This window comes from Gadus chalcogrammus, chromosome 10 (assembly GCF_026213295.1).
Source record: "Gadus chalcogrammus isolate NIFS_2021 chromosome 10, NIFS_Gcha_1.0, whole genome shotgun sequence".
Classification (NCBI taxonomy): domain Eukaryota; kingdom Metazoa; phylum Chordata; class Actinopteri; order Gadiformes; family Gadidae; genus Gadus; species Gadus chalcogrammus.
The window spans coordinates 18,597,493-18,621,599 of record NC_079421.1 but is presented as its reverse complement, the minus strand read 5'-3'; the positions used below and the strand labels follow the sequence as shown (position 1 = coordinate 18,621,599).

Genomic DNA, 24,107 nt, shown 5'->3' with positions numbered 1-24,107 from the left:
AAAAAACAACAGTGTAACCCCTTATGTTTTTTATCATGACGACCAATAAAAAACAATAGTTATGGTTTTTTTCAACCCTTGTGGTTTTTTTCATGACGACCAATAAAAAACAACAGTGTTACCCCTTGTGTTTTTTTTCATGACGACCAATAAAAAACAACAGTGTTACCCCTTATGTTTTTTTTCATGACGACCAATAAAAAACAACAGTATAACCCCTTATGTTTTTTTTCATGACGACCAATAAAAAACAACAGTGTTACCCCCTATGTTTTATTTGATAAATATCGACAGTGTTACCCCTTATGTTTTTTTTCATTACGACCAATAAAATACGACAGTGTTACCCCTTATATTTTATTTGACAAAGACAACAAAGTTACCCATTATGTTTTTTTTCATGACGACTAATAAAAAACAACAGTATTACCCCTTATGTTTTTATACATGACGACCAATAAAAAAACAACAGTGTTACCCCTTATGTTTTTTATCATGACGACCAATAAAAAACGACAGTGTTACCCCCTATGTTTTAATTGATAAATATTGACAGTGTTACCCATTATGTTTTTTTTCATGACGACCAATAAAAAACAACATTGTTACCCCTTGTGTTTTTTTTCATGACGACCAATAAAAAACAACAGTATTACCCCTTATGTTTTTTTTAAAAAACAACAGTGTTACCCCTTATGTTTTTTTTCATGACGACCAATAAAAAACAACAGTGTAACCCCTTATGTTTTTTATCATGACGACCAATAAAAAACAACAGTTATGTTTTTTTTCAACCCTTGTGGTTTTTTTCATGACAACCAATAAAAAACAACAGTATTACCCCTTATGTATTTTTTCATGATGACCAATAAAAAACAACAGTGTTACCCCTTGTGGTTTTTTTCATGACGACCAATAAAAAACAACAGTGTTACCCCTTATGTTTTTTTTCATGACGACCAATAAAAAACAACAGTGTAACCCCTTATGTTTTTTTTCATGACGACCAATAAAAAACAACAGTTCTGTTTTTTTTCAACCCTTATGTTTTTTTTCATGACGACCAATAAAAAACAACAGTGTTACCCCCTATGTTTTATTTGATAAATATCGACAGTGTTACCCCTTATGTTTTTTTTCATTACGACCAATAAAATACGACAGTTTTACCCCTTATATTATTTGACAAAGACAACAAAGTTACCCATTATGTTTTTTTTCAAGACGACCAATAAAAAACAACAGTATTACCCCTTATGTTTTTATTCATGACGACCAATAAAAAAACAACAGTGTTACCCCTTATGTTTCTTTTCATGACGACCAATAAAAAACAACAGTGTTACCCCTTATGTTTTTTTTCATGACGACCAATAAAAAACGAAAGTGTTACCCCTTGTGTTTTTTTTCATGACGACCAATAACAAACAACAGTTATGATTTTTTTAACCCTTATGTTTTTTTTCATGACGACCAATAAAAAACAACAGTTTTACCCCTTGTGGTTTTTTTCATGACGACCAATAAAAAACAACAGTATTACCCTTTATGTTTTTTTTCATGACGACCAATAAAAAACAACAGTGTTACCCCTTGTTTTTTTTTTCATGACGACCAATAAAAAACAACAGTATTACCCCTTATGTTTTTTTTAAAAAACAACAGTGTTACCCCTTATGTTTTTTTTCATGACGACCAATAAAAAACAACAGTGTAACCCCTTATGGTTTTTTTCATGACGACCAATAAAAAACAACAGTGTTACCCCTTGTGGTTTTTTTCATGACGACCAATAAAAAACAACAGTATTACCCCTTATGTTTTTTTTCATGACGACCAATAAAAAACAACAGTGTAACCCCTTATTTTTTTTTTCATGACGACCAATAAAAAACAACAGTTCTGGTTTTTTTCAACCCTTATGTTTTTTTTCATGACGACCAATAAAAAACAACAGTGTTACCCCCTATGTTTTATTTGATAAATATCGACAGTGTTACCCCTTATGTTTTTTTTCATTACGACCAATAAAATACGACAGTGTTACCCCTTATATTTTATTTGACAAAGACAACAAAGTTACCTATTATGTTTTTTTTCATGACGACCAATAAAAAACAACAGTTATGCTTTTTTTCAACCCTTATGTTTTTTTTCATGACCAAAGAAAAACCACAGTGTTACCCCCTATGTTTTATTTGATATATATCGACAGTGTTACCCCTTATGTTTATTTCTTGACGGCCGATAAAAAACGACAGAGGTACCCCTCATGTTTTTTCCATGTTGACCAATAAAAGACGACAGTGTCACCCCTCATGTTTCATTTGATGAAAACGACAGTGTTACCCCCTATGTTTTAATGGATAAATATCGACAGTGTTACCCCTTATGTTTTTTTCATGACGGCCGATAAAAAACGAGTGTTACCCCTTATGTTTCATTTGATAAAAACGACAGTGTTACCCCTCATGTTTCATTTGATAAAAACGTCAGTGTTACCCCTTGTGTTTTTTTTCATGACGACCAAAGAAAAACAACAGTGTTACCCCCTATGTTTTATTTGATAAATATCGACAGTGTTACCCCTTGTGTTTTTTTTCCCATGATGACTGATGAAAAACATCAGTGATACCCCTTATATTTTATTTGAGAACGCCAATTTTCTTCTTTTTTTGAATATGTTTTTTTTCATTACGACCAATAAATTACGACAGTGTTACCCCTTATATTTTATTTGACAAAGACAACAGTGTTACCCATTATGTTTCATTTGATAAAAACGCTACCCCTTATGTTTATTTCACGACGTCCGATAAAATCCGACAGAGTTACCCCTCATGTTTTTTCCATGTTGAGCAATAAATATCGACAGTGGTACCCCTGTCAACGTTTTTACGGGGATCCGAACCTGAGCTGTTTAGGTTGTTAACCTCCGAACTTATTAATGCACCATCAAGACACCGAATATAGACAACACAAAGGTTATGCTTGACTTTATAATTCGCATGAAATAGAGATATGAGTCTTCCAACAGATGACATGAACCGGACTTGAACCCCGGTCTCCAGGAGGAAAGCTCACAGCTCACTCCACTTCCCACTGAGATTAGTATTTTAATTATGTCTGAGGTTATATATGATGATCATGTTTTTTTTCATGATGGCCAATAAAAAACAACAGTGTTACCCCTTATGTTTTTTTTCATGACGACCAATAAAAAACAACAGTGTTACCCCCTATGTTTTATTTGATAAATATCGACAGTGTTACTCTTATGTTCTTTCCATGTTGACCAATAAAAAACTACAGTGTCTACGTTTTTGCAGAGATCCGAACCGAAACAGACGACATCAACCGGACTTGAACCCCGGTCACCTGCGCTCACAGCTCTCTCCACTTCCCACTGAGATTTATAACTTAAAAATGTCTGTGGTTATATATGACATGATAGCGTTACGTTTAAAATTAAAGATATTGTGTTTTCCACAGAAATTGAGCCTCGGTCTCCAGTGGGTTAGCAGGCATAATTTCCACAATGTTTACTTGCTAAGGTTTGTGAATAACAGTGGCTAGTTGGCAGAACTATTTTTACACACCAGTAGAGTGTTTATCAGAGTGGAGCCCTGAATGTGACGTCACCCGTCATCTCGTCTCTGTAAACAATGGATGTTGCGCAGCATTTATTATGACGTCATTATATAGACTCTCTCTCAGCAACCCCCCCTGGGACTGACTTCCCGCGTCCCTGGTGTTACCCCCTATATTTTATTCGATACATTTCGACAGTGTTGTATATTACACTATAACTTTCTTCATAGGATATTTTATTAGTCTTTGACATTTAACAAATCAATAGGCTATACAATATAATCAATATAAATGTGTACACATCACTGTATTGCAAAGTTAATTTAAAATTAATTAAATATAGATGGATAGACCAATAGGCCTATTATTGTATGCACGTTTTTATTATACTACTGACGCACGTGTATTTATTCTGTTCAATGAGATGTTAACTGATAACATATAGGCTTTTTGTTATGGTAGCAGCCATGGTGACAATGGCTGGCTGCCACAGGTCGCTCATTCAGCCATACCTCTGGTTGGTTGCGACCTATTTGCCGCCAAAAGGGTCGCGACGCTTTTATGGTCGCGACCTAGTCGGTCAGCCTGCCAGAGCCAGCTGCCAGCCGCAGCCAGCGGCCAGTGGCCAGCGGCAGACAGCCGGGCCTGTCGTCGCAGCCAGCCAGCCGATACCAGCCAGGCGTCGCAGCCCGTCATTACGCCGTATAATTATCATACCATCGTACTAAATCATACAAAAATGTTCAAATGAAAGAGGCCGATTGCGTCAGTAAGTTTGACTAAAAGAGCAGAAATTTATCTGACCCCGGAGAGAATCGAAGAACCGCCTTCTTGATTACTAACCAGGCGTCACTACCGCTTGAACCACTGTGACAAATTCTTCTACATATTGCACTTATATTAACCTATATCACTCTACAACGAAGAACTTTGTGCATAACATACCTTATTAGGCTTAATGACATTTAACAAAACAAATAGGCTATATATAATATATAAAATACATTATTTGAATACTCCCCAAATTACAACTAATATATCACTCTATAACGAAGAACTTTGTGTATAATATACCTCATTAGGCTTACTGTCATTTAACAAAATAAATAGGTTATATAATATCTAAAAATACATTATTTGAATCCGCCCCAAATTACAACTAATATATTTTATTGACACTGATAGACAAACGATTTCATCATTTTAAACTGTAGGCCTACTTCAATATAAAAATATAAAAATAATATTTGCAATAAAGAGCTATAGGAAGCTTTCGCCAGAGAGCATGGCTTTCTGGTACTTCAACTGTCTCAAAAAACCTGTTAAGTTACCTTAACATGCAAATTAGCTGATAAACGACCGCCCATAGATTTTGAGCGACCAAGCCAGCCAGCGACCACAGCGACTGAAAGCAGCCAGACGAGCGACCTACGTCGCGACCAATGCGACCTACGACGCGACCAATGCGACCTACGACGCGACCAATGCGACCTACGACGCGACGCACGTCGTTGGCCACTCAGAGAGCTCGGCCGTCCTCCTCTGAGGTCGTGGCCGGCCCGGGCCTCCTATTTCATGTTTTCAGTTCTTATTTATACGTCGATGGAGGAGTGTTTAAAGCCATCACTTATACATCCGAAATACATTAAAAGAGACAGGGTTCGTGGATATTGACTGTATTGACACTAGAAAGCATTCAAAAGATCTGCGAAGAATTTTGGAAAATTCTCGCTCCGCCTCTATGGACAATTAACACTCATGCATCACATCTTGGTAGAACATAAAGCTGTACATAATCGGAACCATTTCGCCGTCTCTAGGCGTCCGGTGAAGTCCAGTCGTCCACCAGCAGTTGCAACAATGGCAAGAGTAGACTGAATATAGCACGGGTTAGTAACACTTTTGTGAAAATGTAGAAAAATTAAAACCGTGACAAAAATGTCCATTCACATTAAGGGCAAGGCGCGTGTAGTTGGCAATGACACAGAAAATACCACAAGCAGTAGCCTACTAAACAAAGATTGCAAACCAATAATCCCCGCCCCCCCGCTCCTCCAAGTCATTATATACGACATTGGGATAAAGTGAATTAGCGTTTTTTTTTTTCTTTTGTCATGATAAAATTACAAATAGATTATCGACAGTATTTTGTAACAGTCAGTCAGCTTGACACATGAAAACCCTTCTGCATCGATATTGCTCAGGGAGATTAATGAATTAAGAAGTTCTGTTCTTGCGTAAGAATCGATATTTGGCCGACAGCAGTCATTCCTGTACAATCATTTTCAAAATATGAGTTCTAAGAAAGTAGCCTACGATGCGTCGTACTTGGCTTGCATGAAACATATTTTCAGCATGCATATTTATGACAAGCTCTGTTCACCCGAACCCATCTTGAGCACTATGTTTTCAATGGCCTAATGCATTTATTTTCTCCAATGCTGTTGATCAATATCAAGAAGAAAATGCTGTATGCCTGTTGCAAACAGAGGAACATAAATTAGACAGATAAAGGTGGAATGTGCGCAAAAGAGTCCTGCTTCTTATTGTAGACCTACCATATTATTGTCAGTGTTTTGTTTTAGATACCCTTTCATGTGTGTATGAATGAATAGGTAGCGAAAGTAATTAAGAGCATGTATCAGTTTGATTATTTGTGTCTTATGGACCACCCATAGCACATGGTTATATGTTGTTCACTCTCATTACAACACCATGAAGGCCTTTTTCATCTTGTGATTAAAAAAATGTAAGTAACAGTTTTTTTTAAACCCCTTACTACATTTATTCTGAATGGATGGATTTATGGACAGCAGTCCCAGAGCTTGTGTGAGCCGTGGTTGAAAGCTTGAAGCGTGAGGCTTGGGAAGGACGGCAAAGGGTCCTAGCCTGCCTTATGGAAAAGAATGGGCTTGACCATGCCGGTGAGGATCTTCGGCACGTGGACGCTCACGATCTCCGAGATCATCTCGGGGAAGCAGACGCGGTTCTGCAGCGACTGCGCTTGCACGAAGAGATCGTAGGTGAACTGGTGGAGCTTCCTGATGATCTGTAAGAACAAGAACACAGAACGAGCGACATGAATATCCTGCCGTCGGGACCGCAGCATGCGTGATGAGATGTAATCGAGGAGTTAAATATTAATAAACTACCAGCGCCTCTATGAAAGTATTCGCAGCACAAAGAACGATTTGATATATGAGCCATCATGAATTTGGCATCCAAATAAAAGTAGATACTGAATCTCCCCAGCCTTCCCCTAAATGGGCTCTAGGGTTTAGGATGCTTGAAGTGCCACGAGGGGTGTGTGTGTATGTGTTATCTGGATGTTCTCTTAAGAGGCAGTCTTCAACAGCACCAAAGGATGCCCTGCCAGAAAAACGCCCCTTGGAATACGATCTAAAACATTTGGGGATTACATTTTCGTAACATGTACTTACAACCTTTAGAAAATAAATCGGTGAAATCTTCATTTACGATCTAGGCGGGTAACCAAGACGCAGGGGCTGAACCGGTGGGTAATGTGACCCGGTATACTGCGTGGGACTGGACCCGCGCCGACTTATTTTCAACACAGCGGTGCAAGGACGCATTTGACAGCCAATACATCAATGATGCCACTCCTCACTCTCCTTGGCAGGAGAGGTTTGCTAACGTTGAGACGGTTGAGTACTTCTCATACTCGCAGACACATCCACATAGAGAAAGTACACCCTCCACACCGCCAAAATAGAAAGAGGTATAAGATGACACGATTTTTACCTCGGAGGGGGGGACAGGACATTCTGGTCGGGCTAGCCCAGGCACAGTGTGTTGCCCGGGATTTTAAACGAAGGATGGGTGGCGATGTGGCGGGACTATGAGGGATTGTTTACCGGGTGCAGATAGTCCAGCAGCTGGGTGAGCTGAAACAGTCTCTGGGTGCGGGTGGTCTCGCCGTGGTGGCTGGCCAGGCGCTCCAGCTCGTTGATGTAGGAGGTGCGCAGCTTGTCGAAGCCCTGCTGGTTCTTCAGGCCCTCCACCGGGACTGGGGTGGAAGGAGGGGCAAAAACGGGGCATTGATTCACCAAACCAAACCCAAAACTTTAAATTCAGCACATTCTGCAGTAAGAATCGAATACAAAAAAGCGATAAGCGCAAAATGACAACATGTAAATATTTACTATTCACTTGTCCAGAGCAACGAACCGTGAATTCTGACACGAGAGCATCATAAAGGTGCAGGCGGTTTGTTCATGTAAGCCTACAGGTGCAGCGATTGTGAAGGAACTTAACGGTTTTAATTTTTTTTTGGAGAAAAACCCCCCACTACCCAACCAACAGTGATGAGAATGATAAGATGTGTGCCAACCAGGTGCTGAGACTGCGGCGGACGTTACTCACTGATGCTGAAGAGGAGCAGGGCCTTCATGCAGAGGTACTCCTCCTGGGTGACCCGCAGCATGCTGAACCGCTGGGACAAGAGCTGCATCCTCACACAGTGTTCGTACATGCTGGACACCTGCATCCGCTGCCTGGTAGGGGGGGGGAGGGAACAAAGCACAACAGTGTTGGGGGGGGATGGGAGATGCACGGTGAGGGAGAGGGGGGGGGGATTGGAGGCAGGATTAAAGGTAGGAAAGGGAATCGGATGGAGGGGAGAGGGGGGGGACAAAGACATCACAACCGTGTAGTGGGCAGTGGGAGGTGGATGGTGTGTGTGTGTGTGTGTGTGTGTGTGTGTGTGTGTGTGTGTGTGTGTGTGTGTGTGTGTGTGTGTGTGTGGGGCGTACGAAACGTGTCCGATCCGGGGGGCTGCGGGGTTGGGGGGGGCGTTCGTAATAAGGGATCCCAAAGATGGTTGTACAGAGGGGGTGGGGGAGAGGGAAAGAAAAAGAAGAAGAAAAAAAAGTAGCAGTACAGGTGAGAAAAAATAAGCGAAGACGGATAATGGAAAACGAGAAGGAGACGGAGAGGCAGAGAAAAATGAGGGTCAGATGCAAGGGCACGCGTATCCATTACCATTCAGGTCGGCTGCAGCCAGCTAGAGTGACAGAGGTCTAATGCAGACTGAATGAGCACTTTGCTGGCCGCATGAAACATCAGACAGACGCGGGCAGCTCCCGGGGACCGGGGGCATGCTTTAGGATTCCACGCACACAACCTTCCTCGACGCTGCGCTGACTGAACCCAGCTCTCTCAGGGAAAAGGGGGGAGCAGTGTAGGGGGGAAACCCACCATCTCGCTGTCATGGTACGGCTGCTTCTCTGCTACACAATCAAATATGTAGAGCACTTCCTATAATTGAGTCAATTGAGTTTCTCTTCCTGTTTATGCTTGCTACGTTTGAGTCTAAACCCGTTCATGAGCGTTCATGATTTCCTCCTACAGAATTGTGATGTGTTTAGTATATTCATCATATACACTTGTTAAATGTCAGTATTTTTCCATAATATTTCTATAATGACAATAATGAGATTGTAACAACTGAGGGGGGGGGGGTGGGGGGGATAGCGGGCAACTATGATAAATGTTTAACTATAACATCATTATTTTATAAAAGTATATATATGTTCTGCATGGCCGATGTTAGTGGCTCTAGTAATCCTGGATGCATGTACGGGAAATACTCGAAATAAAAGCCTGCTCATGTGTCTCGATACCACCCCAAGATCTAAGACAGTGAGACGGTGTGAAGGGCCAAAAACATTTCCGGAGCAGTTAGAACGGTAGCTTTATGAGGGGAGCGAAAAAAATAAAATGAAAGCTTTAAGATGAAAGCAAAATAAGTGAAAACAGAGACAGAAGCTCTCATCTTGGTTAAATTGACGAGGAGGTTTCAATCTTGAAATAGAATAAATGATGAATTCAGGCAATTCCTCTTGGGGTTATGTGTTAAGCAGTTGCAAGGGGGGAAAGAAGGGAAATAAAGAGAATATACTTGTTTACTCCACAATGAGTAAGTGTGCTCACTTTGGGAGTGTTCGCTCACTTTGTGTTCCCAGTGACAGTTCAAACCTCCTTATGCATCAACAAACTATAATGCCAACTTTGTTGTGGGGGTGAGCAGACAGGCAATAGTTTATTCAATAGAGAACAAACTTAATAGTGGAATAGGGAAACTTTTTCGTTAAGGGAAAATAGCTTATGAAATGCAATGTTTAGCTGTTGACATACTCATCAAAGATCAGGTCTGGAGCAAAGTACAGCATGGAGCCATTAGTGAGTGTGTAAGACCTCCATCCCAGGGCAAATACCATCACCCCCATCCACGAAGACTGGATCACGAACATCTGGTCGTCGACGTGCAGGTCGCGGAAACCTGCCCAGGTGAGGGGAGGGATCAGTCACCTGACCACTCTTTTTATGTGTATTACTACATTACTACATTAGATGAAAAAATAATTCTCCATTCTTTAAACAAAGACATGGTTGGTATGAAGTGTGAGCTGGTGTTTCTTCTGTTATACACATGAACACATCGCCCTCTAGTGGCAGATATCAGAAATATGCAGATTCTGTGTTTTAAATCTTTGCTCGGCCACGGTTTGCATTTAATAGAGAAAACAAATGGGTATGACTGTATGTTAACCTTTATGAAAATATTAAATCTGAAAGGAGCTTTTGGCCAGGTCTTGCTTCGCGTTAAACATTTGGCCTGGGCTAGCATTAGAGATGGTGTGATGCTCTTTGACTTTGTATTTGTAGGTATGTGTGTATATAAATGCTGATGTACATAGCTTATATTGATATAATTTCCTTTTTGTTCATTCTTCCAACACAGTATATATGCTAAAATACAACCTGGCCTCAGTGAGAATAAAATGCACATTTTCCAAACTACCACTTCATTGATGAGACCAGACTGCTTGATAACCTTAGACAAGCTAGAAAGAGCGAGATATAGCGAGTCTCTCACACACAGCGATTGAGAGACGCTGAAAAAGAAAGTGACAAATAAAGACAGAGACAGACATACAGCAAGATAGAGAGAGTGATATAGACATATACAGAGAAAGAGAGAAAGAGAGAGAGAGAGAGAGAGAGAGAGAGAGAGAAAGAGAGAAAGAGAGAAAGAGAGAGAGAGAGAGAGAGAGAGAGAGAGAGAGAAAGAGAGAGAGAGATAAAGAGAGACACAGAGAGAGAGAGAGAGAGATAAAGAGAGACACAGAGAGAGAGAGAGAGAGAGATAGACATACATAGATAAAGAGACACAGAGAAAGACAGAGTGAGATAGCAAGACAGGGTGCTAGACGTACACAAAGCAAGCGAGAGATGGATATACTGAGACTGAGCTAGAGAGAAAGAGAGATAGACAAGAGACGGTTAGACAAGAGATGATAGCCACAGACGCAGACTGTTAGAGACAGACAGACAGACAGACAGACAGACAGACAGACAGACAGACAGACAGACAGACAGACAGACAGACAGACAGACAGACAGACAGACAGACAGACAGACAAGACAGACAGACAGACAGACAGCACAGACAGACAGCACAGACATGTACCTGGTATGGCTTTGGCCCAGTGCACCACCGTGACCAGCTGCCTCTCTCCCAGCTCGTTGAGGCTGGTCAGAAGGGAGCTGGGGCTGTCAGGCAGCATGGGGTCATGGCCCGCATTGACCACCATGGGTTCAATGGCCTGCAGCTGGCTGAGCAGGGAGAGGCACGAGTGCAGGCTTGGAGAGGGACCCGGGTCCAGGCTCTGGGAGCAGGCTGCAGTTGGGAGGAGACAAGGAGCAGGGCCTTAGCCGAAGCAGACAGACCCGCCTAACACGGTGGTGGAGGAGACAACGGACAGGTCAATGGATGACAGGTCGGATGGATCGATGTTAAGCACAACCACATAGCATTAGACAAAGGAAGTGAACTGCCCCCCAAACGTGCACACACACACACTTTCCTCCCGGTGATGACCCTCAACAATCTCTCTACACTCTAAATAATATTGATTATAATATAATAAGCGATTTCTTAAAAAGTTTGTTATAAATATTTGAACTAAGTGCCCCCTCATGTTTTTCGTACTGAAAGGCATTGCAGTAATACCGATTATATTCCTGCTACTGTCGGATCCGTCTCAAGTCACTTTGGACAGAAACTTAGGAACACCGACTGAAGACGAATGAGGGAAGCTAAACCTGAGGACGGACAGAATACCGACGAATACAAAGCGACAGAATACAGACAGAGAGCCTGAGCCTCACCTGCGTGGCTTGTGGGGGCAATCCTACTGGCTTCGAACACTCGATCACTCCCAGACGCCTGAGGCATGTCTTCATCCCTGCTTCGCGTTTGAGTGGCAACCTTTAGCCTCCGACCTGAACAGAATGGAACAGAAGAGACGAGGATAGAATCGCATGTGATAAGAGTCGATGGAAAGGATAAGACATTTTCTAACCCAAACAACTATTCATTCAATTAAAAACCCACGCGGATATAATGAAGTCAATTAAAGAGGACAGACTAAAGGAAACCGATGAATAGTTCCAAATGCTGTATATCAAGCCAACTGCTTTATTTGCTGTGCTTATTACACAAAACAGTACGAGGCCAATAAAGGAAAACAGCTCGACGAACGGGGTGGGAGACAAAGAGCCAACATTAAATAAGAAAATTATGAAACTAATATTGTGATTCATTTACATAAGGTTGTGGGCGAGCGTTGCTTTGGTTTGGCACTTTCCTCCTGGAATGTGCCATTGGCCTGCGCTGAAATGAAATGGCTACAGTACATCTGGCTCGGAAGGAACATGTGATGACTTCATTTAGACGAAGTCTCCACGCGTTTTCTTGACTAAATTCTGCCGAGATTTAGCACTCGTCGTAACAATTACCCGAACTCCATTCACTCGCGATGTGTTCCCGGGGATAGGAGAGCTGCTTGGAAGTATGTTTCCTTACCCTACGAGTTTTTTTTTATACACGTGTAGTCGAGGCGGGGACCCTATTGTTGTTAAGGCAACATACAGTGCTGAGGGAAACACTGAACTGGAGGGGGGAGACAGGGAGAGATAGAGGGACCGGGAGAAAGGGAAAGAGGGAGACAGGGAGACAGGGAGAGAATGAGACCGGGGGGTAAGGGAGACCGGGAGCCAGGGAGAGAGGCTCACCTTTGAGGCTCATGCCAGACATGAAGCATCTCTTTAAGCGGCACGAGGCACAGTTCTTTCGCCTCAGTTTGTCGATGGTGCAGTCATTGCGGCTGGCACAGAGGTGGTTCTGTTTACCTAGAGACACGCGGGCACACGCATGAGTGCACACACAAAAAGCACACACACGTACATGCACGCACTGTACTTTAGCAACTAGCTCTTTCTTTTCGCTCTTTCTCTCTCTCTCTTTCTCTCTCTCTCTCTCTCTCTCTACCGCTTCAATCTAAGCCAAGGTCACTCTGCCCCGTCTGTGTGAGAGAGTCGGTGGGCTTAATTGAATGGGATGGCAAATAATGGCCAATACTATCGGCGTTTTATGTGTGCGTAGGTTTGTAAAGTGTGTGTGTGCGTGTATGTGTGTGGTTCTTGCTTTGTCTGAGTTTAGGTGTGTGGGGGGGGGGGGGGGTGTCTATCTGTGTGTAGGTTAAGGTGTAACTTTCTTGTATAATTACTGTTTGCTGTTAATTTTTTAGAGGTGACTTAAATTAACATTTGTGTTTATTTTCAGCTGTAACTGCGTTATAGTTGTTTCAAGTTGTTGTTTAGTGTGCATCAAAGTTGATGGATGCGTGCGTGTACCTGCTGCAGCCCTCTTGAAGAACACCTTGCAGCTTCCGCAGGTGACGGCCCCGTAATGACAACCTGAGGCGTCGTCTCCACATACTTGACACACTCTACGGTCTGACAGGTACACGCTCATTCCTGGGAACATATCGTCATATCTACACCCAAACACACAGACGCACACACACACAAACCGCCAAATTAAAGAGTAGAGTATTACACCAGTATGCCTATTTGAAAGAGAATAGATCACATATCACGGAAAGAGATAAAATATTAACTCAGAGGTTAATGTGTCAAAGCCTTTTGGAGAGCCATTCCACCTTTTGCTCTTAGGGCAAGACGATGAATCACAAGACGGCAGTCTTCAAGTTGAAAAGACATCCTAGCAAAGGGAAGCCAGGCAATGCAGACACAAGAAGCCATGAACTGTGGTCGGCCAGCGAACACAAGTGCTACACACCACACACGAGTACAGCATAGCTATTCATAGAGATGACAACGTGTGTAAAAAGGTAGATTATCACTAAATCCCATTAGCTAAGCACCTCAGAGTGGCACTGCTCCACGAGTAAAACCTAGGAAACTTTAGAAAGATGGTGGCAATAAAACTAAATAACATTGTTTTTCTTCAGATTATTATTTTGGAGAAAGGACTCATTGAAGGATATTTTTTACTAATGTAATATCATATTTGTATATATATTATATATTAATACAAACCAAATTTATACTTATTCGTAGAAAACTATTTAATAGTCGCCTTTATAATGGCACTGATAAAACTTCCTTTAATTTTAGCAGTATAATAAGACGCCATAAAAATTAATCCCGGGGTTTAGAGGTTTAGGCTGAGTTGTACAACACCATTCACCAGAGTCCTCACGTCCTTCTCATGAGTCCAAATGATATTATGCTGAAATGTTTATAGGTCACCAACGGAGACAGCTGCCTCATAATACGCCAACCTTACTTTCCCCCTACCATGGTTAAATAAAACGGCAATAACTGCAGTCAAATGGGCACGGTGTATGAAGACTACCATTATTTGAAGTGTCATCAGGGGGAGGCCTTTGGCCTATTGATTATCAAAATGAACTTGGCGGACCTACCTGAAACTTGGATCTCTGTATTCAACCCAGCTGGGAGATTCGGTCTTGATGTTGGAGTATTGTCCCAGGCCTTGTGGAACCGCAGTTTGGTAACTTTCCACCTGGCCGTACCCCTGAGCCATCACTGTCTGTAAACCACTGTTTGCATCTCGGTTGCCGTCGCTGGAGGGGGCACAATAGCAGGGTTGCCTCGGTCCAAATGAGGGTTGCCCATAGTTACAGTATTTGCAGGACAAATTATGTCCGCACAATCTACTTCTCTCCGGCTCGGTCCGATCGCTGTATAGTACATGCGAACCGACGCACCACATCCCCGGTGTGTCCCTGAAAAGTGGCGGGGTCGCCGTTTGAGTCGAAGTCTTCACGTGCAGCAATTCGTCCTGTCTGGGTAGAGCGGACGGCTCGTCCACAGCGTTCATGATGAACAAGTTGGACTCCTTGACGACATATCGTGCTATCGCGGGATGAGCACGCGTCTCGGGCAGCGCGTAGTCCCCTTGACTGGATCCGAGCAGACCCATACAGCTGCCCTGATACATGTCATCAGACACCTGATCGAATGCGCCCTGCTCCATCTCCTCCGGGTCTTTCGGCTGCCCCCTGATCACTTCGGGGGACACGCTCACCCCTGGTCCGAACTCAGACGCACTTTGTATGCTGTTGGCGGCGGCAGACGGGACGCTTTCTGCGAAGGCGTTCTTGGAGCAATTATTCAGGTCGTTGGGCTGTGGAACCGAATCCAAGCCCAGGGACACGGATACGGCGGTGCTGAGCTCGATGGCCACCGGGCAGGGACATGTCTCTCCTGAGATATATTGCTGATCGCGTCCGTTCGCTGTTGACGAGCTCTGAGTTAGTCCGAGTGCAGACGCTTTCACGTGGAAAGACATCTTTGATTGTTTCTTTACGGTTGATGTATAAGAGGAGAAACAGTTTTTCCGACAAGAGGGGACTGGCTTACCATACGAAGACTCGGTCATGTGTTAAGATCACTCTCAACGCAGCTTCTTTTTCGTGGTGAATTAAAGTATTCTCCAATTTGCTCTGCGAAGGGCAGCGGTCATTCGGTTCCAATTCATAGCTTTGTGTTCTAATGAACTAAGTATCCAGCCAAATCACACGTTGGGGTTTTACCTAATTATGCAAATGTAGTTTTTTTGCCCTTCCAAAAGTAAAACCACTCGATCGTTACTTCTCAACGCTTCTTTGACGTTCAAGGGAGGTGGGGGGTGGGGGGGTGTTGAAAGTAGGTCGGCAACTTCAGCGAGAGAAAATACAGACCGTCATGTCATTTGGTAGCCAGCTCCGCGCCTCCCCGTCTCTAGATCTCGGCTGCCAAACAGCGAATTCGCGGTAATCTCGCGTTGCAAATCCCACGAGACAACCAACCAGATCCAATACAGGTAGGCTACAGCAGCCTCGGAGACACCCCCATCTTTGGAGTTTTTGGAAAGTTTTTAATCATAGAAGTGGAATGCTATGGTTTGGTTTTTCTTTTTCTATTCAATATGTGGTAAATTGAAGGTGGACAACTGAATCAAATTGATTTGTAACATTTTATTATTGTTTTACGATCATTGATCATCGATTACTGGTAACACACACACACACACACACATTACAGGCAATAGTTGAAATACACATTCAAATTGTAGGATACATAAAGATACGATTGGTCTACTTGAAAGGCTCATATTGACTTCCCTATAGGCTATATAATAATAATAATAATTCATTGAATTTATTTAGCGCTTTTCTAGACACTCAAAGTATAGTACCAATTTTAACGGACAAAATTATGCTCAGGTTTTTGGGCAAAGCGATCTAGAAACCATTGCTTGAATACACGGCATCTTTTTTTACAGTGTTCTACATGTAATGGATCTTCGAACACTAAGTGACAAATCATTGAAATTAAAATCTAATGAGACCGTGGAACGTTGCGTTGGCGTTCTGACTGCGCAGGAAGCATATCAAGAACAGTGTCAAACTTTATTATCTATGTCTTTGTCAGTTTCTTTCTGCCTCATTATGACGCATACGATCGCTCTCACATGGACTCGAACTCATCAATGCGCTGCTTCGTGTTGCCCTGTCGGATCTGACGGAGGGTCTTGTATTTGTCTCGACCCGCCTTGACATTCGCCGCGTGGATCAGGTCGTTCGGGGTCTTCTTACTCTCGTCTACGGCGCAGGCCAACTCAGTGCTCAAGAACTGATGGAGAGAGCCACAGGGGGCGCCGGGCCGCGCGTGCGCGTGCACACACACGCACACAAACACGCACAGACACACACGAATACACACACACACACACACACACACACACACACACACACACACACACACACACACACACACACACACACACACACACGTTAACATCACACAAAAGACTGGATAAACAGCCCACCCCCCTAAACACACACAAAAATAGGCATACTAATCAAAAGCTTCAATTGTGTTTTTCTGTTATTTTTGGTATAGGCTACCACATGACAATAGTTCTTTTTTGGTGAGGAAGGGATGCAATTTATTTTCTTCATAATAGGACTGGAGGAAAACAGCAGATTCCTCTATACCTATTTGATAAGGCAGCATGGATGGCCTGATAAAATACTTTTTTTATTCTGTGCAAATATGTAAGACTTTGTTACATTGGTAAAAAGATTGGTTGGAAAGCAGGCTGCAAGATGCCATTGACAAAGGCAAAATATCCCTATTACTGTGTATGTACTTGTATATAATGGTACTCTGGATAACTTCTATACCCTAATGGTTAAAGGGGCCTGTGTTTATAATTTTAAGAGAAGGTCATGCACTTTGTATCTTTGCATTTACAGTTATTATATTAACTTCACTGTTCTATAAATAAATAAATATTTGTAATTTTTACTAGTTATATCATTCTCTTATTCTCGTTGGTTCTACCTCCCAAGTATTGGAATTCTTAATTCCAGTTTCAATATTTATCATCATTATGCTAAAATTGGCATCATATGCGATGCGAGTCCTCCTTAGCTGCTGCAGATAAAGTTCCGTTCCATAAGGTATTTATTTATTAACCGGCCAATCAATAGCTTACTAGCAGCCCTTCTTCCTCTTTACCTGCACAACGGTAGCCTATACATCTCTCATCCATTGGCTCGTGTCAGGTACTCATTTTCGACCCGGTTCTATACCCCCTTACAAATAAGTAATTTATAGTGTTGTATGTTTAAATATGTCTAACGTGTGATTTACAGTATATACTCGTACGCGCAGAGCCAAACGACACAGACCTTGAGATTCTTGCGCAGCATCTTGTTCTTTTGGGCCTCGGTGACTCTCTCCTCCTCGCTGCGGTCACGCACCATGTCCGGTGAGGTCAACTCGGCGCTGGCCTCCGCGCTGCTCTCGTCCGTCTCGTCGTGCTCGTGCATGTGGCTGTGCACCGAGGCTGGGATGTGGACACCCGTGAGTTTGCTCTTCAGATCCACTTCGGTTCGTTCGAGGTCACCCTCCGAGGCCATTGCCTGTCAACACATGCACACACTGGGGCGTTCAGAAGCCTCCCATTGTTGAAGCAACAGTGGTTTCCAAATGGAAGGTTTCTTCCTGGGAATGTCGGGAAGAACTCACAAATACACCCGTTTAATTATGAATGGGAACTCAATCCCAGTTACTCTTATCAACAAGTCAAACATTTGTAATGAAGATACAATAATGAAGAATAGTCAAATATTGTGTTTTAATGCAAAATGATGTTATAATATAATTATCAAACAACAAAAGCCGGATATACTGCCAGTGCCACACGCACATGTGTTGGCACTTACTGGCAAACAGGCACACTTTGTTACCAACCTTCTCGAGTTTCCAAGATCTACCTTGCCCCACCCCCTTTTTCTTAACTTAACTTCTGAAGTTTTAGGAATTAGACAACGATGCGCTAAGTGATAGAAAACCTAACTTTTCTTTGTAGTTTCTTTTCTTTCCTACCAAGGTCTCAGTGGAGTCACTGAGCTCAACTTTAATTCACTCGTCATCACTTAACTTTTTCGCTGATGCTCACCCTTGTCTGCCACCGCTTTGCCTCTTCGTCCTTTTTTTTCTTGGCATCCTCCAGCTTGGATATCTTAGAGGTAAGCTCTGCCAGCTCCGTGGCCTTCACACACAAATGGGGGACAAGGGACTGATAAGAGATCCAGGATTTCAGATCAGGTTTTCTGCTTAACAATGTGTTAATTTATACTCAAAAAAACTTCAGAGAATTCTTTATCTGGGAATGAGGCATGTGAGCTTGATCTAAATATATAAGTAACCTGTGATTTATGTGCGAAAAAAGAAAAGAGAAACATTTCTTCTGACTCTCGTGACTTCTCGATATCTTTGGAGTGTGTGGGTTTTGATGTGTACGTTAAATGTACAGATTTGTGCAACAGCACCAGATTCTCCTGGTTCTTCAGCTGCCGCTCCGACTGGTTCATCAGCGCTGCCTTGGCCTCCACCGCTTCCTTGTGGTCCTTGACGAGACGCTCAGCCTCCTCCTGGGCAATCTTTCTCTCCTTCTCCAACTCCAGGGCCCTGCGAGTCTGCTCCTCCAGCTCTGAAGAACACCAACCATCCAAGGTTTCATCACCACACACACACACACACACAACCACACACACACACACACACACACACACACACACACACACACACACACACACACACACACACACACACACACACACACACACACACACACACACACACACACACACACACACACACACACACACACACACACACACACAAAAGGCGTTGTGCGGACACAGATGAACGAGAACTTATTGACTATACACAACAAGCAGATGTCGTTTTTTTAAACTACCATTCATAAAGAGATAATTACTACTGAGACGGAAAGTTCTGAAACCGAGAGATGTTCCGAAAAAAACAAGAAGCCCGCTTTGTGTCTTTGCATGACACTGGGGAAAGGAAGATGTGATTTAGCCTCATTTGTATTTGGATTCTTGTCATACCGTCCTGAGCTCTCTTTGTCTGCTCCTCAATCTGTCTCAGTCTCTCCATCAACTCCATGGTCTCCCGGGCAATCTTCTCAGTTTCCTTCTCTGCGTTCTCACGCTTTTTTTTCTCCTTCGCAAGCAGAGCCCTGACAAAATAATTAATAATTGCAGCCAAAACTTTTTCACAGCGAATATCGACTTTGTGCAAACGATACCTCGTCAAAACACTGGTAGCGCTCCGTCGTCCTCACCTCTCCATTTGCCGTTTGTTCTTCTCCTCCTTGGCCTGGGCCTTCATCTGCTGGACCTCGATGGTGTCCTGCCTCCTCCTCCTCATATACAGGTCGTGGTTGCCCATGCACAGGGCCAGGATTCGTTTGTTGATGCGCAGCCGTGGAGCGTAAAACACAAAGTCCTTGGAACCAAGGTTCAGATGAAATGACACAGGAGTACAAACTTGACTGGTGCTCAAATACATCACCGGCAATACATCCTTTAAGTAACTTATTCAGACACTGTGGCTGTTAAAGAGATGTATGTGAGACCTTATTTGGCCCGAGGAGTTTTTAAAGGTGGAGGCATATCGGCAAACAAGAAAAAGTCGAAGTACCGGGGCTTTCTTGTCGATAGGCTTGATGACAAATTTCTTGTCATTAAAGGAGATGTTTCGAATTTCACTCCATGGAAAGCCAATCTTTGGAGTCATCCTGGTGTTTTGTGAGACAGAGAGAAAGAGATGATGAGCTCATTGAAATCGGACACAATAGCTTTACCGTGGACAACGCTGCTATATGGCTTTGCCAAATGGTTCCTACTTGTCCGTCTGGTCATATATGTTGAGGCCGAGGGCGTCTACACCCAGCCACAGGTCGGATCCTTTCTTGTTCTTGATGTTGAAGTAGTTGACCCCGTACATCTCAAGGTCCTGGGCGATCTTCAGATATTCCACCATGCCATCTTCTCTGTGGAGTCAATTCTCCAGGACATAAGACCACAGGGATGTTTACCTAGCAGTGTGTGTGTGTGTCTGTGTGTGTGTGTGTGTGTGTGTGTGTGTGTGTGTGTGTGTGTGTGTGTGTGTGTGTGTGTGTGTGTGTGTGTGTGTGTGTCTGTGTGTGTGTGTGTGTGTGTGTGCGTGTGTTCGTGTGTGTGTGTGTGTGTGTGTGTGTGTGTGTCTTTGTGTGTGTGTGTGTGCACGCAAGCGCTTCAGAGCTGTGTTACCTCAGCATGCCCTTGTGTTCCTGGTGCCAGACCTGGATCCGTTCCTCCCACTGACTGTTGTTGAGCTTGTGTTGCTCCAAAATCCTGGTTTTCATCACAAAAAACAAACAAACAAACAGGTCAATATAGCATCAATTTAATCTTAAAAAATGACAACAACAAGTGCTTCATAAATAAAAATCTTCTCAGAATTTTTTTTTTAATTGATATCAATTATCACCTCTGCGGCAGAAGCTTCTCTTTTGCCAGGTATCCTGGGATGTGATAGTCCTTTCTGTAATCCCCATGTTTGGTTTGAACCGCGTAAGAGGCAAGCAGCACTGCGGTCTCCGGTGGGCAGTAGATGTCATCATTCAGAATGCTTTCTTTAACCTGGAACACATTACAGGCATTTAAACAGTACATCACAGATACGCTGACTTTTATCAATTACTCTAGCAAAACAAATGTGAACATGAAGTGGCTGCCGCAGCAGGCCTCTGCAATTATAGTCCATTAAAAATGAAATTAATATCAAGCACAGACACAGACACAAACTTCTTTGCTAATGTGTGTATGACGGCCAATTCAAATGTGTACGTGTTGTTGTTCTTTTGACTGTGGAAATGGGAAAACGAGTGTTCTTCGGTGCTCGCATGCAGGCTGTCACTCATAACCTGCAGGAAGAAGAGTCGCTGCGTGGTCTCCTGAATTAGCTCGTCGGCGACGTCTTCCGGGTAAAACTTGCCTCTGAACTTGATCAACAGGGGGTTTTCCCGCTTTACATCCTGTGCCGTTACCTGGGATGGGAATTCCCTCAGCAGGGCGACATTGCAATTTTAATTAGGCGCTTATGAGCTCCCATGGCCGTAACAATCACTAAGGGGAGCAGATATGAATTATAGCATGATGTAAGGTTTACAAAGAAAGCAGACATCAACTTCCCCCATACCCGCTTGTTGAGTTTCAGCCAGGTGGAGAATCCTTTAGTATCCTGGAACTGAAGGCCGAAGAACCAGGTCTCTCTCAACCCGATTGTTTTCACTATCTGATTCCGCAAGGAAACACAAAATGAAATCCATGAAATGGATCTCGTTAAACGAGCATTATGGGGCGCACGTGACTGGAGTCGGGCTCGTGCGCAGGCCCACGGAGCGGTGTAGGCCTACCTGGTCAAAGAGTTGCTTGCCGGTAGTGCTGTGCAGGATAGCGAACTCCAGCTCGGCGTCCATGGTCGTAACGCGAACATTTATCTGTCAGAAACACATTGAGATTAAGCAACGAGGAGGATCCCCGAGGGGTCAGGCCTTGTGTGCCATGAAACACACAAAGATAACGGGTGCAGATGCAAAACAGTTCTGTGACATTACAATGGTTTGGTAATAAACTAACTTTGCCTTCCAACTTTGACACATTCCTTTTGATATATTTTTCACAGGTAAATGACCAAAAAGCAATACAAGGGGTTCCTTACATTCTTCTGTTCAACCAGGAGCATCCAATCGCAAGAGGTTGGTGGGGACTACAATCAGAGAATGAAGCCCACAGTTTAGTTGCGATACATTCACGACTGAAACCATGGGGTTCACGAAGTCATTTACGATTGGGTTCCAGTGATGATGAGACTCTTTGTTTGGTGTTAATCTTACATGCATCTTTTTTAAACGCTACTCGCTGTTGTTCTTGTTCATGACATAGGCCTAACCATTTCAAAGTGTGTGTTGAAGTAGGCATAGGCACATGAGATTATATGCTTATTGCGTACTTTGTCCTTCATACATGATTGTTACTTTAATTGTGGTTAAATGTGAGATTCCAGAGACACAACACATTCCCTCTCTCTACTAATAATATATGCGATTGTGTTAATGCTATGTTCCATTAATCCAAAACAAAGCAATAAATAATAAACAAATAAAGGCAAGTATAATAACGCTAAGTGATTTGCGTACAACAAATAATACAATTCATGTATGATGGACTGACAACAATAACATGCACATGACGATACCTCTGGAAATAAAAGAATATAATACATACTGTGAGCTAAATCTCCATTTCATTGTTGCTTGACAACATAAAAAGTACAACTGGTGGAAACCACAATGGCAACCAGGGCCAACTAGAGTAGCAACTATTATGTTTAAAAACAGGGAGAGATTTTATGAGTCTGTAAACAAGCGTGGCAACTGCAAGTGGTACACAACTGCAGGAAAGTAATTAATGTCATCCTATGCAGGCATGAAGGTCACAATTTAATCAACCTAGGTATGAGATACTATTTCCGTTTGAAGTGTAGAGCAGCCCCAGGTTCACCCTGGGGCTTCTCAATGGGAATTTAAAAGGAAATGTTATCATCACTGCAAAGACCATGAACCTTTCTGTTGGGTAAACTGAAACACTGTGACCAGGAGACGGGACGATTCCTTACTTTTCCCCCCACACATTAAGGAGCATTAAGAGCTTTTAGATGGTTAAGCAGTGCACATTTTGACGGCCTGAGAATGGGACTGAAGATTGCCAAGAGTTTGGGATAATGTTTTAGCTTTAACATGTGACGACAACCCTTCAAACGCGTATTTGTTAAATGATGTGTTTAGCAGCGTTAAAAAATAAATCACTGTTGTTATTAATGCTGTCATTCAATGTATAATTATAATAATAATATAATAATAACAATAGGTCACAATGATAAAAAACAAATGTGTGCACTACTACTAATAATAATGATACTAATAGAGATGTTTGACATGAGATGTTTGATTAGACATTTGAGAAGCACTGTGGCACTGTTTTGCCCAAATACTCTGCAACAAAGTAAATAGCTCTAGGGAACACTGTTTCCCTTACAATGCCAACACAAAACAGATGCAGAACAGAAACAGAAACTGTAAGCTTAGACGATAACCACATGTGGTTTGTTCCAGCAAAATTCCTCATAATAGAAAAAAAAGTTTCAAATATATATATTCATAGCCTAGTGTGCAAGTTCAGCCGCCTCACAGGCCTAAGAATTAATTCAGCCGTGGCTTAGAATAACCGGGTAAATGTAAAATACGGTCAAGATAAAGATAATATTAGGAAACAGTATAAAAAACATACTTACAATCGACATTGTATAGCTTTTATCTTCTATACCTGACCTAAACAGGTTTCCAAAGTGGCCTTTACGCTGCAGAGTCATATGAAAGTGCTTGTGATGCCTGTAAGGATTATAGACTTGTTTCAAATGGACCATTGTATTGCCCCAAGGCTTTCTCTTGGTTAATCCAGCGATGCCTCGGGAGCTAGGGCCTGATCCTACACGAGTTTATCGTCAGACATCCAAGAAGCCATGTGATCTGACCACATCAACTATTTCTGAGTTCTGGAGTGGGCCCATGCCATTGCACTTTCACCAACAACAATAAAAAACAAGTGTAACCGTAACCAGAATAAAATTATATATATATATATATATATATAAATATAAAACTAGACCTATAGGCCATATTACAATAATTATCC

At 42.6% G+C, this 24,107-nt stretch overlaps 2 protein-coding genes across 5 annotated transcripts; both read right to left on the bottom strand.

Annotated features, from left to right (window-relative positions):
• Positions 1-1,829: 1,829 nt before the first annotated feature.
• On the bottom strand, positions 1,830-15,700 carry LOC130390121 (progesterone receptor-like). Of its 3 annotated transcripts, XM_056599865.1 has the most exons (10): positions 15,370-15,651; positions 14,409-15,243; positions 13,312-13,454; positions 12,691-12,807; positions 11,785-11,898; positions 11,084-11,293; positions 9,748-9,892; positions 7,975-8,105; positions 7,467-7,618; positions 1,834-6,640 (listed from the first exon to the last, which is right to left on the bottom strand). In XM_056599865.1, exons 1-10 carry the CDS (start codon positions 15,386-15,388, stop codon positions 6,476-6,478), a joined length of 2,031 nt encoding a protein of 676 aa, XP_056455840.1. In that variant the 5' UTR covers positions 15,389-15,651; the 3' UTR covers positions 1,834-6,475. The 3 variants fall into 3 exon arrangements, with proteins under 3 accessions (XP_056455839.1, XP_056455840.1, XP_056455838.1); XM_056599863.1 differs by having other exon boundaries at positions 14,409-15,700; XM_056599864.1 differs by lacking the exon at positions 12,691-12,807 and having other exon boundaries at positions 1,830-6,640; positions 14,409-15,653.
• A 146-nt stretch (positions 15,701-15,846) lies between these two features.
• Positions 15,847-23,940, bottom strand: LOC130390122 (moesin-like). 2 transcript variants are annotated; one of them, XM_056599866.1, is made up of 15 exons: positions 23,707-23,940; positions 22,075-22,122; positions 21,770-21,853; positions 21,553-21,648; positions 21,278-21,400; positions 20,842-20,993; positions 20,622-20,705; positions 20,216-20,362; positions 20,011-20,107; positions 19,652-19,815; positions 19,416-19,546; positions 18,834-18,994; positions 18,461-18,553; positions 17,688-17,921; positions 15,847-16,623 (listed from the first exon to the last, which is right to left on the bottom strand). In XM_056599866.1, the coding sequence occupies exons 1-15, from the start codon at positions 23,836-23,838 to the stop codon at positions 16,459-16,461; spliced, it is 1,911 nt and encodes a 636-aa protein (XP_056455841.1). In that variant the 5' UTR covers positions 23,839-23,940; the 3' UTR covers positions 15,847-16,458. The 2 variants fall into 2 exon arrangements, with proteins under 2 accessions (XP_056455841.1, XP_056455842.1); XM_056599867.1 differs by lacking the exons at positions 20,842-20,993; positions 21,278-21,400; positions 21,553-21,648; ... (1 more) ...; positions 22,075-22,122; positions 23,707-23,940 and having other exon boundaries at positions 20,216-20,357; positions 20,622-20,690.
• Positions 23,941-24,107: the final 167 nt, after the last annotated feature.

Excerpts from the sequence above, each read along its gene's own strand:
- LOC130390121 (XM_056599863.1), bottom strand. The coding sequence starts at position 15,388 with ATGACCGAGTCTTCGTATGGTAAGCCAGTCCCCTCTTGTCGGAAAAAC. Across the intron at positions 9,893-11,083 it reads CTGGGCCAAAGCCATACCAG|GTTTCCGCGACCTGCACGTC; the intron begins GTACATGTCTGT and ends TCACCTGGGCAG. Across the intron at positions 6,641-7,466 it reads TGCTGGACTATCTGCACCCG|ATCATCAGGAAGCTCCACCA; the intron begins GTAAACAATCCC and ends TTGTTCTTACAG.
- LOC130390122 (XM_056599866.1), bottom strand. The coding sequence starts at position 23,838 with ATGGTCCATTTGAAACAAGTCTATAATCCTTACAGGCATCACAAGCAC. Across the intron at positions 21,401-21,552 it reads GGCTGAAACTCAACAAGCGG|GTAACGGCACAGGATGTAAA; the intron begins GTATGGGGGAAG and ends TTCCCATCCCAG. Across the intron at positions 20,994-21,277 it reads AGCGACTCTTCTTCCTGCAG|GTTAAAGAAAGCATTCTGAA; the intron begins GTTATGAGTGAC and ends AATGTGTTCCAG.